The 18823-nt window shown below is 39.3% G+C and overlaps 2 protein-coding genes across 4 annotated transcripts; one reads left to right on the top strand and one right to left on the bottom strand.

Moving 5' to 3' along the window:
- Nucleotides 1-615: 615 nt before the first annotated feature.
- On the bottom strand, nucleotides 616-7275 carry LOC110042462 (uncharacterized). The gene is made up of 5 exons (XM_020747840.2): nucleotides 6593-7275; nucleotides 4137-4287; nucleotides 3640-3805; nucleotides 2967-3124; nucleotides 616-2390 (listed from the first exon to the last, which is right to left on the bottom strand). The coding sequence occupies exons 1-5, from the start codon at nucleotides 6901-6903 to the stop codon at nucleotides 1827-1829; spliced, it is 1350 nt and encodes a 449-aa protein (XP_020603499.1). The 5' UTR covers nucleotides 6904-7275; the 3' UTR covers nucleotides 616-1826.
- A 1925-nt stretch (nucleotides 7276-9200) lies between these two features.
- On the top strand, nucleotides 9201-17500 carry LOC110042443 (uncharacterized). Of its 3 annotated transcripts, XM_020747815.2 has the most exons (8): nucleotides 9201-9387; nucleotides 9765-10434; nucleotides 12571-12634; nucleotides 12898-13037; nucleotides 13776-13835; nucleotides 15145-15223; nucleotides 15574-16670; nucleotides 17162-17500. In XM_020747815.2, exons 2-8 carry the CDS (start codon nucleotides 9808-9810, stop codon nucleotides 17288-17290), a joined length of 2196 nt encoding a protein of 731 aa, XP_020603474.1. In that variant the 5' UTR covers nucleotides 9201-9387; nucleotides 9765-9807; the 3' UTR covers nucleotides 17291-17500. The 3 variants fall into 3 exon arrangements, with proteins under 3 accessions (XP_020603474.1, XP_020603475.1, XP_089148781.1); XM_020747816.2 differs by lacking the exon at nucleotides 9201-9387 and having other exon boundaries at nucleotides 9643-10434; nucleotides 15577-16670; XM_089292655.1 differs by lacking the exon at nucleotides 9201-9387 and having other exon boundaries at nucleotides 9643-10434.
- Nucleotides 17501-18823: the final 1323 nt, after the last annotated feature.

Here is an 18823-nt window from a genome sequence, read left to right as displayed (position 1 = left end):
GTTTACCGCATATTCTGATGGGAAGTCCTCATTTCTGTCAAACCCAGGCCTCCTCTCGATTGTGTACGGACATTTAATTCACTTGAGGGAAAGAAATATCCGAAAGCTGATCACAGTTATATCAGGTGCCATCTTAATGAATTTTTTTCAGGATGATGCTCAACAAAGTGAAAGAAGTTTTCAGACATGTGCTCGGAACGTAGACAATGTTAACTCTTGCGCACTCTTTGCTCGGTAAACTGTATGCAGATGATTCGTCAGAAAATCTCCTCCACTCATTTTGCTCCGTGATGCAGAACTATTCTATGTAGATAGCCTGGAATGACAAAAAATTACAATAAGGAACTAACAAATTAGAAAAATCCCCCGTCGCGGTTTCCGTCCTCCTTGATTCTTTGCACATTTGTTCAGTCAGTTTACGTTGTAGTTTGGCAAAGTCAGTTGTGAAATTAACCAAATTGCGTTTCCCGCCAAGTCAAAGTCTTCGATTTGCTATACTTTCTGCTCGTCAACGACGTTATCGGTGAAGTCATAATCGGTAAAGTTTGCCCAAACCCCTTGTTCAATGACAGTGAGTGGATTCTAAAGACACCATTTGTGAATACTTGCAACCAGTCCTTTCACAGTAAGTTTATTTTACAGGTATGACTGATTTTCGATCACCGTGTACTGAATATTGAACTACACTTTACACGCATGCAGCGAAAGTGGGGTTAAATGATAAACAAGATTATTTACAGTCGTAATAATAAATTAAAAAGTCTAAACTTTACTACAAGTCCATTGCTTCAATATTTCAAGCTCTCTAAAATCTATAAATTAGGTAAATAAATATCGAGTTTTCGAATTAAAACTCGAACGTTCGGGTAAAACTTGATTATTTTGAGGGTTTCAGTACCATCGACATAGGTATACTTTCAAAGTAAAAAGTACAAGCAAAAGACAATTAAAATAAATATCGTAGTGCAGTTTATTCTCCGGCTGTGCCGGAGAACAAACGCATCTTAATTCTGGGGGTAATGTCCGAAAATGCCAGTGTTTGTTTCATCGTCTCAACTTGGGTAAACTCACAGCTGGTACGAAATCATCCCTCTTCCCCACGCCTCACTTGAGAAGTTCAGTACCACGCAAAGAAGTCGAAATTAAGAATTAAAGCAGTGACGACGGTGACGCTGGGGACAACGCCAAGTCAAAAAAAATGACCTTTGAATAATTCAATTGTGAAGATCTGTTCAGTTCGTCTATCAGTCTAAAAATTTGCTCAGTTTACTTATGTAATGACAGAGTTCAGTTGCAAAAGAAAATACGACAAATTAGGCGTGGCGGTTCACCTGCTTTAAAATACGCATAACTTTGTTATTTCAAGTTTGTTTAGCGGATAACGGCTAAGAAATGTAACAAGAATCAAAACGCACGTGTTACTGCTCATTAGAGGTGGACGATTTGACCTTTAAGTGGTGTGTGGGTTAGTTAGTACAGGGACGAGACGTGTGTATGTATGATATTTTTTTCTCCGTTTAACATGCGCTTTCTTTCGGCTAACTTAACGTGCGTAAATTTTTTTCGGCAGTGATCGTGTGCATGAATTTTTTGGTACAAGTATGGCTGCAGGATATTTGTTTTAAAAAGACCCACTTCCGCCCCTCAAAAGTGAAATGGTCCATCCCTTAGGCCTTTTGTTCTGTGACATTCTATATTAGCGTTGCCGTCGTGGTTTCCTTTAATTTCCCTATTTCTCCTGTTTTATGCGATGCGTATGGCTCACGGATTCACAACCATAGATTACACCTAGGATGTTCGTCAGATGAATGAAGCCGAATGACGCTCTACACTGGCGCGTTCGCCATCTCATAAAATTCACCGTCCTTCTCAGCTTCGTCTTCGTCCTCGTAGGACTCTTTGAGCAAAATCACCAATCTGTAAATAAGTAAGGACAACGCCATAGCGTTCTTGCCAGTGAAGAAGATATGCAATGTAGCTTTAACATCGTACACAATGATTAACACCAGGCGCACGATCAGAAACGGCCCGTCTTGCATCAACATTAAAGTCAGTATTGAGTATAAGTCACCGTGAAGTTTAAGTTTCTGTTTTTGCTTGATGTGATTTTCAAGGATTTCTTCCTCTCGTCTGACTTCTCTTTGTACCTGTACAACTTCTAACGCTGTATCATGGATAGAGAATCTTGCTTGTCGTCCGCGATCTTTGTAAGCCTTGAGTTGCTTGAGCTGTTTCATTTGATTGACCGCAGCACGTAAATCAGTGTTTTTTTCAATCTTGTCCAGCTCGTCTTTCTGCTTCTGTCTAATGAGCTTTTTAATATACTTTGGTAACTTGGTCTGACCGCCACTTCTTGATTTCTCTGTTTTGTTTTCCTCTGCAAATGGCGACTACAAATTAAAGTAGAAACGAAACGGTCGTTTACACAAGCTGACTGGCAAACATAGGTGTAGTAAATATCTAACACTCTCCGTGCGCTCAATCAGTTCCCCGCTCGAGAAGTACTGGGATTAGCCCTGGAAAAAATTCCATACTGATGACGTAGCTCTAACAGGGTCACACCTAGTCTCTGATTGATTGTTCCTCAGGTTTGAATTTTCCCGCATAAGAAAGGACCAATAAGAGACACTAAAGTTATCTCTGTACAGCTACGTCTTCAGCATGGAATATTTAGGGTCCATGCAGTCTCATGGAATTTTCGAGTCCAGCCTCAGGCTTTTTTTGGAGCAGAGGAAGAATGGCCAGTTTACAGTACGGTTGGAACCCGTTAATTGGAACTCGGTTATTTCGAATTCCCTGTTATTTCATACTCAAATCTGTTCCCTTGGATTCCCCCTTTAGTCATTTACTATCGCTTTTTCTAACTCCCTCTATTTCGAACGATTTTTTGCTTACCCTGCTGGTTTGAAATAGCGGGGTTCAACTTTATATTCAGGCGGATGTCAGTGCGTGACTTTATTACATACCTTTGTCTCCAGTTTTTTGTCGTCCGGGACAGTTTCTGCTGTGGCAGTGAACACAAGAGTGAACTGCATAAAGGACCAGGTGTATGTCGCGAGTACCGCTAAAGCCACTCCCTTTACACACCACAGTGCAGGTTCCTGATCGAACACCTCAAAGAGTTCTGAAATAGAAGTGCAAAGAATCAGTACCAGGAGCAACCTTCCGAGAATATCTACACAGAAAATGGACCATCTCCAAGAAGCTTAAAACACAACCGCCGGCATACGCTTAAATGTTCTGCAATTACCCCAGTCATCATATAACCACTACCAGTCATTAAGCAATAGATCCTTCTGATAATATAAGTATGAGGGAAAAACTTTCTGCCTTTCAACGCGTAACATAAGAACACTTTAACTGTTGTTGTACGATCTGCAAGCACACCCTTTCTCTAGGAAACCTTGTTAACAGAAATAATAAACATGACAAAACAACGCATGTTTCTCCTTGTTTCTCAGGGTCTTAGTAGACCGTAATCACATCGACATCTAGATTTCTTAGAACCAAAAAGTCAAAATGTTGTGCCTCGATAGAGCTCTTGCGTCATCAGTTTTAGGGAAGACGCCTTATTCTCCAGCGTTTTTTTCCACCGAGTGCTCAGTGTACACGTGACACATGTGTCTGTTGATAACTTACCCATAATGTCAGCGGCATTCGCCACATACACTAGAAGTAAAGAGGATAGTTGATCACGTGTTAGTTCTCCTCTCGGAAGCAGCCATCGACCTACGATGATCAGTAGGATAAGGCCAAGCTTGGACCACTTCTGTGCCAACTGTCCAGAATCTGTTCTGATAGTTATCTAATAAAGAAGATGAAGTACAGTTCAGCGAGTATTGTACCACCATTAAATTGATTTGGAAGAGGGTCAGCAGATCGAGCAGTCGATCTTTGTCTTCAGCTACGTTGATCTTAGTATTTCTGCAGCGAGAAGCGAAAGCGAGGAAAATTGAGGGTGGCTACGTGCTATCTATGAATTTTCCATTAACGTCATAAAATTGATGTTTTGATTCAGTTTATGCCAAAACCATCGGGGGATTTCAGATTGAATCGCGATCTTTTTTGCTCTCTAGAGCTATGAGGGTCATGTGTAATAGAAACTAGTATATTTTGAAGAACAAATGTTAACGTACCAAACCTCTGCCAATAGTGAAATCACTTTTTGCAGCAATTAGTTCACAATTATCCACACCAGAAGCGGTCTTTTCTTCCAAGATGGCTAACTCGGCAACCCAAATAGCAGGTAACACTGTTGTCATGTACAATAAACTGCCGGGCCAGATACTAAAATAGGACACAAGCAGAGAGGAAGATTATAAGTACAAAAGAAGCACAATGCCATTCAAATTATTTTGAGACAGACTTTTCGTTTTACAAATTCCAAATTTTACCACTGCCCTCAATAGAGATATAAAACATATAGAGATATAAAACCTAGAACCAAATTTCACGACAAGGTCTAAGAAAGAGAGCCTCAATTTATGCATTTGTCTCTTAGACCGAGGGCAATTACGAAAGGATGTTTTGGGCAAGTGTGAGAAAAACAGTTCTAAAACCTTCTAAGGCGCCGTTGTAAACCGGCCGGATGGAGTGGTCAGGCGAGTCAACGTTCTGTCCGTCCAGGAGTTGGACCGGGGTCATTGTATTGTACTCTACAATCTTGGACAGTTTCAATGAAAAATTAAGACCACAACCCCCCCCCCCCCCTCCCCTCATTTTAGTGATGGAAAATATGGCGCGTTTTGGGTTTAGTGCAGTTCCTCATTGATCCGGGGGGAGGATAGGGGTATTTTATTCTAACCAAGATTGTAGATCAGAAGCCAGGTACTTTTCACGCAGTCTCTATCCAAGTCCTTTCCGTGCAGAAGTATAAATGTCGTGGTGAATCAATGATGAACTGTTATGGACACTTGGCAGAATCTGGGAGGAAATTTGCGGTAAACTAGCAGCCCATTCAACGGTAGCAATACTTCTCTTATTTTGAATTTTCGAAAACTATTTCAATTGTAAGTATAACTTTCAATTTTTATTATCTTTTTTTCTCTGTCTGTTTATCACGTTACATACAAACGCCCTATTACACTAATCCGCATCATGTTAACATCTTGTTCTAAATGGTAAAAAAAAAGCTTCCACAGCGAGAATTGGAACATGTGAGCTGGCAAAGATTTTGTCTCTGTAGCCAGTCAAGTGCAAAATTAAACCCAGGCTTGTAAAGTTTTTGGCGTGCTTTGCAATCGCAACATGTCGTTCTCTAGTTTTTAGTTGGTTCACTGCACTAAACTGGCTTTAGTTAAAATATTGGTTAACACGCCACTCAAGTATGACCACCATAAATTTCCTCACAACCTTGGCACACAAAAATTAAAACTGTTCCGATCAGTGTATGATAGACAATGTTAAGCAGCAGTTGTGATCATCAGACATTGAGAACGCGGATTTGTTCGGTTCAGGTATTGACGCTGCGTTCTAGCTTGACTTAATATTTCAATCTGTCCATTTTGTTTCCCGATATTATGTTATCATATTAGAGGACTTTGCATAATGATATGTTTATTGTTCCTAATGACGAAGTCAGTATCAATTCAAACACTTGTTCGTCAAAGTCAAGAAATGGCAATTCCACTAAGTTCACTGAGCAGTGTAAAATGTCTAAAATGTCGAGATCAGAAGTTATGCAGCTAAACTACAAAAATAAAGAGCGATCTATAAACATTTTTGGTTATCGCCTTAAATCAGAAAAGCTTTTTTAGTTATATATTGCACAAGTGTTTCTGACTAAATATAATTTCCTCGTGCTTTTTTTGCTGTTATAAATTCATTTGACCGAAAGCATTTTTAAGTTAGTTCTCTCAGCGGTAAACGGCGCCACCATCACACACTTGACTTTTTTAGACGTCCAATGTCATAAGTTTTATACGGTGGTGTGTTTTACGACCACTAAAGCTCACTTGTATTTATAAAATCTCATCAAATTTGCCATAAAAATTCTGCCGATAAACGTAAAGAAAACCATGGCGAAACTGAGATTCACAGAACTTTTCTGAACCATTTAAAACCGTTCAAAAACATGCTCAATTTCGGTATAAAAACTTTTCATAAGGTTAGGAAAAGAACCCTGGTGTTTTGACTGACTGCTAATTATTGTGTAACACTCTATTTGCTGCTTTCACAACCACAGGGTAATGAATATCATTCAGATAATGACCTTGTGATCCGTAGGGAGCCATTCAAGCTAATATTTCCTAAGAATTGATCGCGGTAAAACAGTTCAAAATATAGAGTTAATCCTAGGAAGGAATGTTGGAATCTAATTAGACGAGGTTTCCTGAAGTTGGAATGATCCGTTGAAGGATTTCATCCAAAACCAAGTTAAGCTTTCTGCGAGTTAATAAATATTCAAATTCATTTGCCATCAAGCATGTTGAGTGAATGCAAACAACAGTGTATGTCTGTCCAAGTTTGCTAGAGATTTAGTTTGGCTTGTTTTCCGAACAAGGACAAACACACCGCATTGCGACTGCTTATTTGGGGGAAAACGCTCCGAAGCCTGAGAGAACATAAACAAAAACAGCACAGATGTACTTACTATTTATACTCTTGCCCTTTCCGAATGACGATTGTGTAAAACGATTCAACGAGTAGAAAGAACAATCCCGTACATAGCCACCAGTAGACCGGATCGTTCTTGTATTGAACCACAAGATATACGCTTATTCCTCCGTGAACAAGGAATATGACCCTGGTAAAAATCCCGCTGAAGAACGTAAAGAAAACCATGGCGAAACTAACACCAGACAAGATGACTTCCTTAGAAACACGATCCTTCGGTATGTAGCGATGCGTGAGTGATCTCGCGTGATTTACATGTTGATGTTTGTGACTCCATGGTTTCGACATTAATAGCTTTGTATGTCACACCCGTCTTTGATTGACATGCCTGTCGGTATTCATTCTTTGTTGACACGCGGAACAAAAAAGAAATAATTCTACATTCCTTTGAAGACAAGTTCCGATATGTCCATTGCATTCCTCAGTCCCCTTTTGAGTAAGAGATTTTATAATTAGTTTCGCTGCGTAATCTTGACACGTAACAATCGAAGACTTCGTGTGACCACTTTTTTTCTAATTTCCATACATGCTCATTTACTTTGCTTCAAGCAGAATGTCTACGTTTTCGTTATGCTCCAGCCAACAATTTTTACTTCTCTCTGGTCTTAATAAAGTGTCTGGATGTGTGTTTTAAAATAATTGCCCAAAATGACTCGGTTCGTATTGACGTCAGTTGAGCAAATGACGTCACACAAGGCGGGTTTTCCGCTTTGAATACCAGCCACTGTCCATGAAAGGAGCCTGCGCACCTCTCACGAACTAACGTACGGAGGTCAACTTTGTCTATCAAACCGAAATATTGGGTTAAATGCAATTCTCCGCTGTTTGATCAGCAAAGACAGATGAGCGCCTCTGAAAAACTGTACCGAGGGCTTACTGTGGCAGGCCAGATCAGCTATGCAGCTTTATAAAGTTTATAAAGTTTGTTTATTGTGCCCAGTGCTGATGGTGATCTCAGTTCACAAAGTTTCAGCTTTTATTTGCTCTTGTTTGTTTTGATCTAGTGGATGAGTGCAGTTATAAGTTTTCTTTTTTCCCGAGACATCTGTGAGCTCGCAATGATCCTCGTAAGTCGGAAGTTAGCCTGCGTAGCTGGCGGGAAATCGCGCGCGAGTGCTTTTGTTTTGCCTGCAAAGCCGTGGCTCTGCCACCAAAAATCAGTCCCTCGCGAATCCCACCATCTACGCAGACTAGTCGGGGGTCGGCTGGCGTTACAAGCTGGTCTTACTGTGGCCAGTCCGAGTCACTTTTAATTTGATCACATTTACAATGTGAAGGTACTGGTAGCAGAAAAGGAGAGGCAGAGTGAAGAGAACAAAATATTAATTTAAACTGCAATTTCTAATAAGTTTACCGATAAAAGTCACCAATGATTGAGGACCAAAAAAAAGTCCAGAACAGGTATCTGTGTCAGTTCGACGAGGAATCAACTAACTATAGGGGTTGTGCTACAGGAAAGATTTTATTTCTTCTACCAGAGCTTTTTGAAATTACATAGATACCATCTAACTTTAGAGTCCCTCAGTGGCGACCTCTCTTTCAACGAGCCTATAGGCCGAACAAGATCCTGGGAACAAGTGGCTGAGTCTCTTAGCGATTGTAGCCACACTCTCCACCAGTTTCTTCTCGGCCCGTCCAGCCGCGGTCAGACCCTATTGGCCGGAGCCTGTTCACAGGTTAGAGAGATTGCTAATCCATGTTTATCGGTTTTCGTTATTGATCAGATAAAAAGTAGCGAATTTTAGTGACCCATTTACTGCTATTGATTAAAATCAAGAATCCAACACATGCCAGCCGAGAAAAAACTACTGTAGTGACAAAAATCAGAATCTAGAAATAGTCGCTAAATTTAGGTAAAACCAAATCGATAAATTTAGATGCCGTTTGCTTCTATTCCAGAATGGTTAGCAACCTTTTAAAAATGTCAGTCGAAAAAAGGAGATAGGAGAGAGCGGACGGGGTTCACTAAAATTCATATTGATACAGGTCACTGAATTCAAATGTAAATGCGCGAAGGTTTCAATCATATATTCCGTGAATAAATATGGCTAAAATAACCATAATGCGATTTTTTTGTGAGTAAAATTATTTGCTAGAATTGTCTCACTGCAGATTTGCAGATCGCTAAGACGCGTTTTAGAACAAGCTGCCCCTAGATCTATTTTCTAACACTTTATTTTACGCGCAGACTTGAAAAAGAAAAACATATCCAAGATGCATATTAGGTGATATGGGGGCGTCGTAATTTTGTTTCATTGTTGTTTCAGATAATAAGCGCTTGAAGCAAATTGCGTGGAAGTGATTGGAGAGAAGATCTTGATTTAAATCAACAAACTAGAAAACATCCAATAAAATTATTTATATTTGGACTAATTTTCATTGTATGTTTTCTATAGATCAGTCTCATTTCATAGACTTGGCTCTGGATTGTTTGAATATTCGAAATGCGACGTTGTTTTTTGTGTAAACATTGAGCACTGAAAGTCTTTTCTTTCCATGAATTATAATTTGGTTATAAACCTGGGCAGGTGCCAAACGTGACAGCGAATCAAATTAGCATATATGAAGCAGCTGCTTGCCATTGTGTCATTCGTATTTCAACACTTCAAAGTAATTTCTGATTTGCATTTTGCGTTTTGTTATTGCATTGGAAACGGAGAAATCAAATTTACAAAGGCTCTTTCATAACCGAGATTATTCAACGTTTGGCACAGAAAAAGCTTCATTCTGACAAGTTGCGCCAATTGTAAAACTCCAGCACCATAAATCATTGTAAGTATTTTCTTGATCTCGCTGAAAAAGGAATATTGGAAGGCGAATTTTTTAACTGAATTTACTGCCACGAGGCATGGAAACATCCGCTGCAGGCCACGCACATTATAATTTGGTGCAATTCAACTTGCGCTTTGCCGCGTCCATACTGTAAGATCATTACTAGCGCGAATATTTTAGGGAGAAGAATATATTACTTATTGAGAGTGCGTTCGCTCAAGGCGTCATTTGATGCGAAAATTATTCAAAATTCTCTTCCGTAACCTAGTTGATATGCGCATATTTTAGAAAAAAAAATGAATCGTGAAGAGTAACAGTATTATTCCTGGTCCGATTATTTATTCTTCTCTTGCTAACTTTTCATTCTATCGGGACAGATTCGAAGGAAAAGTTTGCGCTCGCGAAGAAAACCACTCAACTATGAACAAGTCTTCGGAAAAGAACCCAAAAGTTCTTGTGAAAAGCTCGGCAAAAGGACGAGGAGGCAAGGACGTCGAGATTCGTTCCAAAAAACATAAGAATGAACTGCATATATTGAAAATGTCACAAGAATGGGATTTAAGGAGGCAGCAGAGACGCTTGGATCGCCAGAAGTGGGTGGAAGAGCGAAGAAACCAGAAGTTACCTATCTGGCAGCGAGTTGGTAACCTTAGAGTCCAAGCGAACGAAAAAGAGATTTTGCGGGGAACTGACAATGAACATGTAAACAAGAAGGAACATACCAAAAATTCAAATGAGGGTAGTCAAGATGGCATGACAAATGACGAGAAAGTAAAGGTAAAAGTGAAACAAACTGTCGCAGTACCGCCTGCCGAAAGCGATCCATTTCGCTTCAAGTGCTCGCGTTTATCTGAGCTCATTCAAGAAACGTACAGTCCAAACCAGAAAAGCCATTTATCTGACGAGATTCAGTTTATCAAAACTGAACAGCAGAGAACAATGAAACAGCCCTTACAGTACAACATCAACACACTACAATCATCAAATGTCGCCGCGACACAAATCACTGGACAAGTTTCGATCACAACTTTTAACAGCTCGTCAAAGGTAAGGTAGTTTTAAATTTCCTTCAAGTTTCAGAAGGCCTATTTACACATGCGTGCTGCTTGTAGACACAATGATCAATACAAGCTGGTTAATATTTGCATACCAGTTCCTTGTTGCCAAAACATAACACAGTTAAAAATTATGCGTAAAAAGCCGACTTTCAATCCGTACCTAATGAGAAGTTTTGATTTTTCAGATTACAAGACAGCTGTATTTCTGCGGATGAATTAATTTCATTTCAGCTCAAAGACTTAAAAAACGATAAACCTTTTGAGTTTGAGGTATTTCGTCGTTGCTTTTGGTTCTCGCGAACAAAAGAGATAAAGGTTGTCTGTTTTTCTTTTCAGTTGGTACGTTTTATTTAGTTTGAAATTTCGGAGGAAACTGAAAATTCGACTTATAACCGTGAAGCCTTTACTATACATATAAAAATAAATTGATCAGACCAGATCACCGCTAAGATAATGCATTTGTAGTGATGATTCAATCGTTTCTCTTGCCATGTCCCCAAAGCCTAAGGAAGGCCAAGATCTCCGAGGTATAGCCGACGTATTACTATTAGCTTATGCCACAATAGCTATTGTATATAGAGATATTTTTATTTCCTTTTATAGTTTTGCGAAACACGTGTTATAACGCAGCGTAAGACAATATTTTGCTAGAATCAGAATATTTTCGAAACAAAAAGAAATTCATAATTAAAAAAATTATACTCCCCTTTACTTTCGACGATGTTTAGTATTTGTACGTTAATGTTGTAACTATGAATTTTGTCGTGTTTCATGTCGAATTTTCAGAATGTTTTGCAGATTGAAATTAATATTTTAGTGAGAAAGTACGATGCTTTTAGTTAATTTCTCCAAGGAAAAAACATCGGACATCATGTGACTGAGTTACACAAAACATTGATTCTGAAATCATGAAAAGTAAACTGATATTTCCAAGCGATGCGCAAGTGGAATATTTCCGTAGAGACAAATATTCTGGTGTTTAATCGATTTTATGATTATTATTAATATCATTATTATTGTTATTATTATCTTCTGACAATAAACACCTCAGTCATGATACCCATTTGAACTTAAATTAGGAATTTCATTAAAACAGATCTGAAAGAGCTCGCCACTGAGACTTGAGAATTGATAACTTTAGTCATCTTAGTCGAGCACAGAGATTCAAATGCGAAGACAATGGCAAATACTCAGATTTTGGAAGAAAAAAGGCCACGCTGTGATCTAAGTAAAAAATCCACACGGTGAAGAATTCCTCCCGCGGGGTAAATTGTTGTCAAGTTTGGCCATTTTATCTTAATCTATTCTAATTTTCGCTGTTGGTATATTAATGATCAGTCTTCCTTTCCTGCAAGTTGGGTTTATTTGTTTTTTGAGTGCAGTTGTACAAACTCGAACTTTTTTCTCGATTTTCTGAGAATTGATCTTTAAATGGAAATTTGAATTTATATCTCTTTGCGAATTAGTTGATCTTAAGAAATGATAAAATCCATACACCTTATCTGATGGTTTAAAAATAATTGTACACGTGGATATTTTGACAGCGCGGTGAATTTGTATATATCAACTGCTTTAGATGCAAATTTATTATGCTGAATTCTTTTTGAACTACAAAATTTGAGCGAAAGTTCATCGCCAATCTGTATTCTTAAGTCAGAGCATTAGTACACGCGCAAAAAACGAACATAAATAAAAACCAATACAGAGAAAAAGTCGTATACTACGGGTGGTGTGTTAAATCATCGAGTTGATTCTATGCACGCAGATGAATTATCCTTAGTCTGTAATCTTGGGTTTTTCTTTCCTTTCAATTTTAATTTTAGTCTCGGAAAGTCTGTAATTTTGCTGTCTTCTGTGTTTATGACTCGTAGTTAGGAATTTGCCCGATGGAAATAAATCTCGGACATAACATTTTACTACTTACGACAAAACGTGTTTAATTTAAGGTTTCTCAAAACTGAATATTTCGCTCAATATTTAACGTATTCCTCCCGGATTTGCCACACTGGAAAAAGTAATTGCACAGTCGCAGTGGGTGTATCTGCAAATTTGTTTAAGTAAATATAATTGCCAATGCTAATTTGGAGATAAAAGTCGCACTTTTAACTTTGGGTTATTCTTACAGTCTCCAACAAGGCAAGACAAACACGAGCGACAGCAGTATGAAAGCAAACCGTCTGCGGATAAAGGTACATTTCTCATAATCATTTGTCAGCCTTATTAAAAAACTTCATTCCTGAATGGTCGTTTCGTTGCTTTATCAACAAGACAAAACCCATGTGCGCTTTAACGCATGCTGTCAATTCTTATTCATGTAACTATCACAACCAAGAGAACCCTTTTATGAACGGAGTAAATGTCGATGCCCTGAAAAAAAAAATGCTAGTCTTCCGTCGGGTAAAGTGTTCTGATATGAGGTACTACATTAAACAGCTTTTATTTAAATATGCAGAAGGGAAAGCTACCCGCAGCCCGAGAGGAGAGGGGCACGGATGTGGATCTCCACAAAATATGTCGACAACTGAGGGGTTAAGAAAAGACAGGAAGCGAAAATTGGATGCGGTACTAGTCGAAGACGATACGAGGCCGACGGTGAGTTGCTTTCTCTAAGTCCATTTGTTCAATTTTGAATGGACTCGTAATTGGTTGCACCATATTTTGCGTGTTCTATGTACATGTACACACACAAAAGTGACAATTGGTATTGAAATGAACCAAAGAGTTGGAACTGCACGCGCTAATTTTGAATATCTAAATATAGCGATCAGAAAATTCCTTTCGAGTGCAACGCTAACATTGAATTCTGGTCAGCGTTCAGGTGTTAAGGTCTGTGGTAATACACTATAGATGCCTGGGTCTCGATGGTCCTCGATGTCCTCTACCTTTCTCGTGGCCCTCTCTCCACTAAGTACAAATGCAGGAGAGCAGCAAAGATGTTATGATGGACTAGTGTCTTTTTCACGGGAAATACTCCGGCTCTAGATACTTTAATTGCAAGCCACTGTGTGGATTTGAATTACTGGCCTATCACTAAAATACGAAACAGACGCATTTCAAGAACTATCCTCTTACAAAACCCATTTTCAAATTCCGTTTTTGCGTATCGAAGGACGTTTCAAGGCAAAAGAATGATTTGACTTGATCTGAAGGCTCTCTGTTTTCAGATTAGCATTGAAGTATTTAATTACCGGTAAGTAAAAATGAAAGAGACAAAATGGCTAACCGTTTTCATTTGAAAGTAACTGAAACGTTTATGAATAAAAACACTTCTAGTCAATCAAACACGCATTATAACATTTCATATTATGTTATTATTTTCTATTGCTTTAGCCTAAACTCATGTGCGTTGATAAACCGACAACTTTAGAGACTCTTGAAAGAGCAAATGGGGTAAGTAAAACTTGCAAATAATGCAATACTTTTGCTCTTTCATTAGACTGTGATTATTAAAAAAGTTTTTTTTTCCCAGCTAGAACGTCCTCTATTTATAAACTTAACATTGTTACGTTAACATGAATTCTCCAAGGTAATCTAATTCATTCTGGCGGCAACATTTTGAGGGTTTTTAATTCTTTTCCGCCCGCTTCTTTCATCGGTGTCATGATCAAGAATCGTTTTCACTTCCCTTTTCAGGAAGAAAGGTGAAACCAGTCTAAGTGTCGCTGAATTAAATTGGATTTTAAAGTTTGGAAAGTTCTCGTAAAAAATAAAAACAAAAACAAAAACAAAACGAAACAATATGTAGTTTTGACGACTTTTTTTGATGGGTCTGACAGAATGCCAACAACTTCAAAATACGTCTTCGATTTGGGAATACCAACATTTTAAAATTAAAATTTATTCCCATTTTATCAGGAATTGCGATAGCTACTAGATCCCACTAGTAACATAAAACCCAGAATTTCCTTGTTTCACGCTGTTAATATGCAGAGAACACAATAAGAAACTTTCCAACACACAAATTTAGTGAGTCGATTTAATATACCTTTATTTAGAATTCTGCTTTGGGATATTCTAATTTAATTAACATTTTACTTGAGTTTATACACTGTGCATTAATTACGTAACCGAAACGTTTTTATTGTCAAGTTGTTCAGAGAGATGTAACCGCACGTCGTGTTTTGTACACGGTTGTAGGTTGTAGCTGGTTGTCGCTCGTTTTCCGAGCTCGGCTTTCGCGTCTGAGGGCAAAAAAGCGAACAAAAAATCATAGAACAAACGGAGCTTTCTTGACTTCACTGACCACTTCCCTCTAGTAACTATGACGACTCTATGACTAAGTGCACACTTCTAGCACTATAAACTTCGTTTCCGAAAAGAATTTTAATTTTTCGATGATGCTGTGTGCGTGCCATATCGTGAGAAGTTTCCCATCAAATTTGCAACCTCTCGCTTCAGTGTTTTTTCCAGCGACATTGAGGTAATTAATAGAAGTTTGCCTAGTTCCTAGCTAGGCTTTGATATGTCGCCTCGGTCAGTCGTTCTCAGGTCATGTGGTCCAAGGCGAAAAGTGTGACGTCACCGACATCGATTGACCGTGAAGGCCTGGAAGAAAGCCGTACAGGAATTGGGCAAGATAGACGTCACTCCTCGTCCCTCCTTTGACCTTTGATGTCCTGTACGTCTTGGCTTGTCAGGAGTCTTAAATAATTCTTAGTTTGATAAAGTATTTTCGCTTTTTATCAATATTTTCTGGCAGGTTACTTCATCAAATTCCGTGAACAATCCCTCTACAATGATGAGACACAGCCGCGGAGGACTGGATCAGAGCGTACGAGGTATGTAAACATCGGCAGCACTTTCCCGTCCCTCTCCTCCCATATCAAAATAGCGATGGATATCAAGAGACCCTCGATGGGAGAGAGGGGTTGATTTTAAGTGACACAATAAAAAAAAGTAGAGACTTCAAAGAATAATTTTACCCATTTTCAACAATTTTGGAATTCACTGCTTTCGCGAAGCTCCAATAACACAAGTAGTTATGCAAAGCTGTCTTTTTGATTTGGTTGTTAGTTCTACCTTATAAATTTATGACGTTTTACTTAGCTTGTGGCAAATGTGAACTTATTAAATAGACTTTTTCCAAAGAGTTACATGACTCATTTGAATTGATGCTGTTTCTTGTCAGCAGGAGATGAAAGCATGCCGCGGATAAAACAATGCTACTCCTTGCATGACAGTCGAGAAGATGACGTCTCGTTTGCAAAAAAGTCACAAAGCAAATCCACGCCACTTGCCGTTACCATGACATCACCAGTAACTATGACAACCACGCCTTCCTCTAAAGGGCTACCGTCAGTAACGGTGGATCCTGGCTGTATTGTTTACATATCAAAATCGGCGGCGCAAACTCCCTCTCCTGGCGCCAGTCTCCCTCCTCGGGCTGGCTATCTCTTGCCTGTTTATAAACCGGACACTAGAGAAGCTGCTTATGCATTTTTGCCAGCTGGTGCCCAGCTTCCCAATCGAGTGGGGGACAAAGCGGGCTTGGAAACACGTGCGTTACAACGCAAAAATGACAGCTGTACAACAGTTGCAAGTACGAGCACGCACTCTCATCCGCGTCCTCATTCGACAAAAGGTTCAAAAGAGACAAGTATTGCTAGCCATCTTGACAAAGCGAAGTTTGTTCTACACTCCCAACCTCAGTCCACTTCATACAAAGACAACACGCCACAGAATGCAAGAGTACATTCTGGTTATGAATCAAGCGCGGGTGTGAGTGTCACGTCAGCAAATCCTTCACGACCTGATTCAGGTAATATTAATGGCGACTTAAGAGGAGGTAGTGGAAATAATCACGTGGTTAATATACCGCACACACATGGGCAACATCCTAAAGCAACCATTTACGTTGGTAACCCGCGAATTTCAAGAGAGGATGTAACTGGCTCACCGCTGCCTCAAGATGACAAAAACTCAATCGCGCCATCAGATAAACTTCATTATCCAGCCGTTTGTCGCACACCAGAAGTTGTACCAAACCCAGCGCCAAACACTCAAGAAGGCATTTTCAACCCGATGGCCTTGTATGTTAGGCCGAGATTGGTTCCCAGGGAGGTAGTGTCGGTAAATCACGCGACAGAACCCAGTCCCCCACTCGTGGAGTACATAAAGACTGATGCGATATGCGATAAAGAGTTGACTAAATGGGACGCCAAAAACGTGGCGGATTTTATCGCAGCAACTGACTGTAGGGATAAGGCGGAACTGTTTCTGGAAGAGGTTTGTACCAAATGATCAAATCCTCTAGTCATCAGCTAGCGTCTACAAATAATTTCATAAATTAAGCAAATTTTTTGTTAATTTTCTTGCTTTACTAGTGTATCACGCTTAACCGATTATGCCACCAGCCATAGTTCTACAGAGAACAATGTCTCTGATTGGTTATTTCTTACGCGCGAAAATTCAAAACCGAGAAACAACCAATTAGAGACACTGCTTGGATCTCCGTAGGGTTAAGTCATCCGTAGGGAATTTTCATGCCCAGTCTCAAGCTGAGAAAGAATTAAGCGTTTGGGGAGAAGTCTTTTCAATACGCCAGCGAATTAACATTAGATTTAAAGTCAGATTATCCCAGCTTATCCTGAAACAGTTGTACCGTGACTAGTAAGGAGAATTTGTTCGTCAATTCGAGGACGCAATGGGTCATAACTTGGTATTAGAATAACCTTAGAAGTGTAATGAAAACCTTCTATTTTTCTCTTGTTTTGCAGGAAATTGACGGCAAAGCTCTGCTTTCACTATCCCCAGAGATATTAATGAAAGGAATGAACTTGAAGCTTGGACCTGCTGTAAAACTCTATAATCATATCGTAAATCTGAGAGCAGCACTGTCACTTTAAGCTTTGTTGCATTTTCCAAGCGAAGCACATATTTTGCTAGTTGTATTGGTAAATAATTACTCACTTCATACAAAGCATTTCTTTATACATGTGTCGGAAACACACCTTCCGTCATCTTGATGTCGCTGACGTCGTTACGTGCTATTTATTTTATATATTTTGTATGATTCATGATTATTATATATTGATTATTAAAGAAATGTGCGTCAATCAAGTTGCTTCTGTTTATCCCACTGGGGAAATGTTCTCTGAAAAACCCGTGATCCCGCAAAATTCTGGGAGCGAGAAGCGCACGAAGGGAGGGACCAGACAGACAAAGCTTCTCGCCCCTAGGATTTCGCGCCGCCATTTTTTTCTCGCGGCTTAAGGTTACAGTATACCTTCGGGTCGGCAATTTTCTTCAAATTTGGATTTTTGGGTCAAAATAGTGGTCGAAGAATAATCTCTAATTTCTGAAAACGTTTAAACCATGGACCAGTTCGAAAAAGCGAAAACAGCGAAGAACGAATGAAAATACATCAATGAGTGAAGAAGCGAAAGTTCGCCACGCGGATGAAGCTATAGTTGTCGTATAAGGCGGGTAAATATTCGTGGTAAGAGAAAAGAAAGGTTCTGTAAAAATTTCGGAACTTGACAGCAATAACAGGGATGCTGACAGAGACTCTTCTGATGAGTCCGATATCGACGAATCGTCGGACTCATTGAGACCATTTGAAATATTATCCATGCACAGTTGCCCACACACAGCTGCTCTCCGCGCTTTCTTTTGTTTGCTTCCTTCGCTCAGCCACTCTAGCGTTCGTATCCTTTTTAGTCTCCCCCATTTTGCCAGACCAGCTTCAAGAAAAACCGAGCTACAGAAAAATTATCTCTCTGCCTTCGGTTCCTTGAGCGCATTGCGAAACACAAGAGTTTTTTAGAGATTCGCGCGTAAATTTCACCAGGAGGTTAACGGTACTAAACTTTCCCTGCACTGATTGGCTTAGTTATTTGAGAACCCAGTTGAAGGCGTTTGTGCGCGGAGTTTGTTTGCGAAGCAGAAAATTTTTCTTAGCGCTGTTTTCTCGAATAAATTTTTTCACTTGAAGCAGACACTTTAAAAAGTTATAACTCAAAGGGAATTTGTTCAATTGCTCTTAAATTTGGACAGTGGCTAGTTTAACATATAAACTACAAAAGCGTATCTGGGAATTGTTAATTTCGAAATACTTTTTCTTCGAGAGCGATTTTTGTACGATCACTCCACATTTTTTAAATCCTATTTCGAAAATGTTCTGTAACCTTTTACTGCAATTGAATATGCCAAAACGCAGACACGTTTTTTAAGCGCTTTGGGCCCTGAAACCGAGGAAAAAATTAAATTGGCGAAAAACGAAATTCGCTTTGACTTGTAGCTTTCGAAAGGTGATTCGGGCGCTCGTATTTAGTGGTCGTGAAAAATTCGACAATTCATTTTTTTTCAAAATTCTTGGTATAGTTTGATAGCCAGCTCCATAAGCTTTAATTTGATATAGGGGTTTAGGTATCTACAGC

This window comes from Orbicella faveolata, unplaced genomic scaffold, assembly GCF_042242905.1.
Source record: "Orbicella faveolata isolate gen_17 unplaced genomic scaffold, um_ofav_v1 contig_24, whole genome shotgun sequence".
NCBI lineage: Eukaryota > Metazoa > Cnidaria > Anthozoa > Scleractinia > Merulinidae > Orbicella > Orbicella faveolata.
This window is presented reverse-complemented; position numbering and strand designations above follow the sequence as displayed.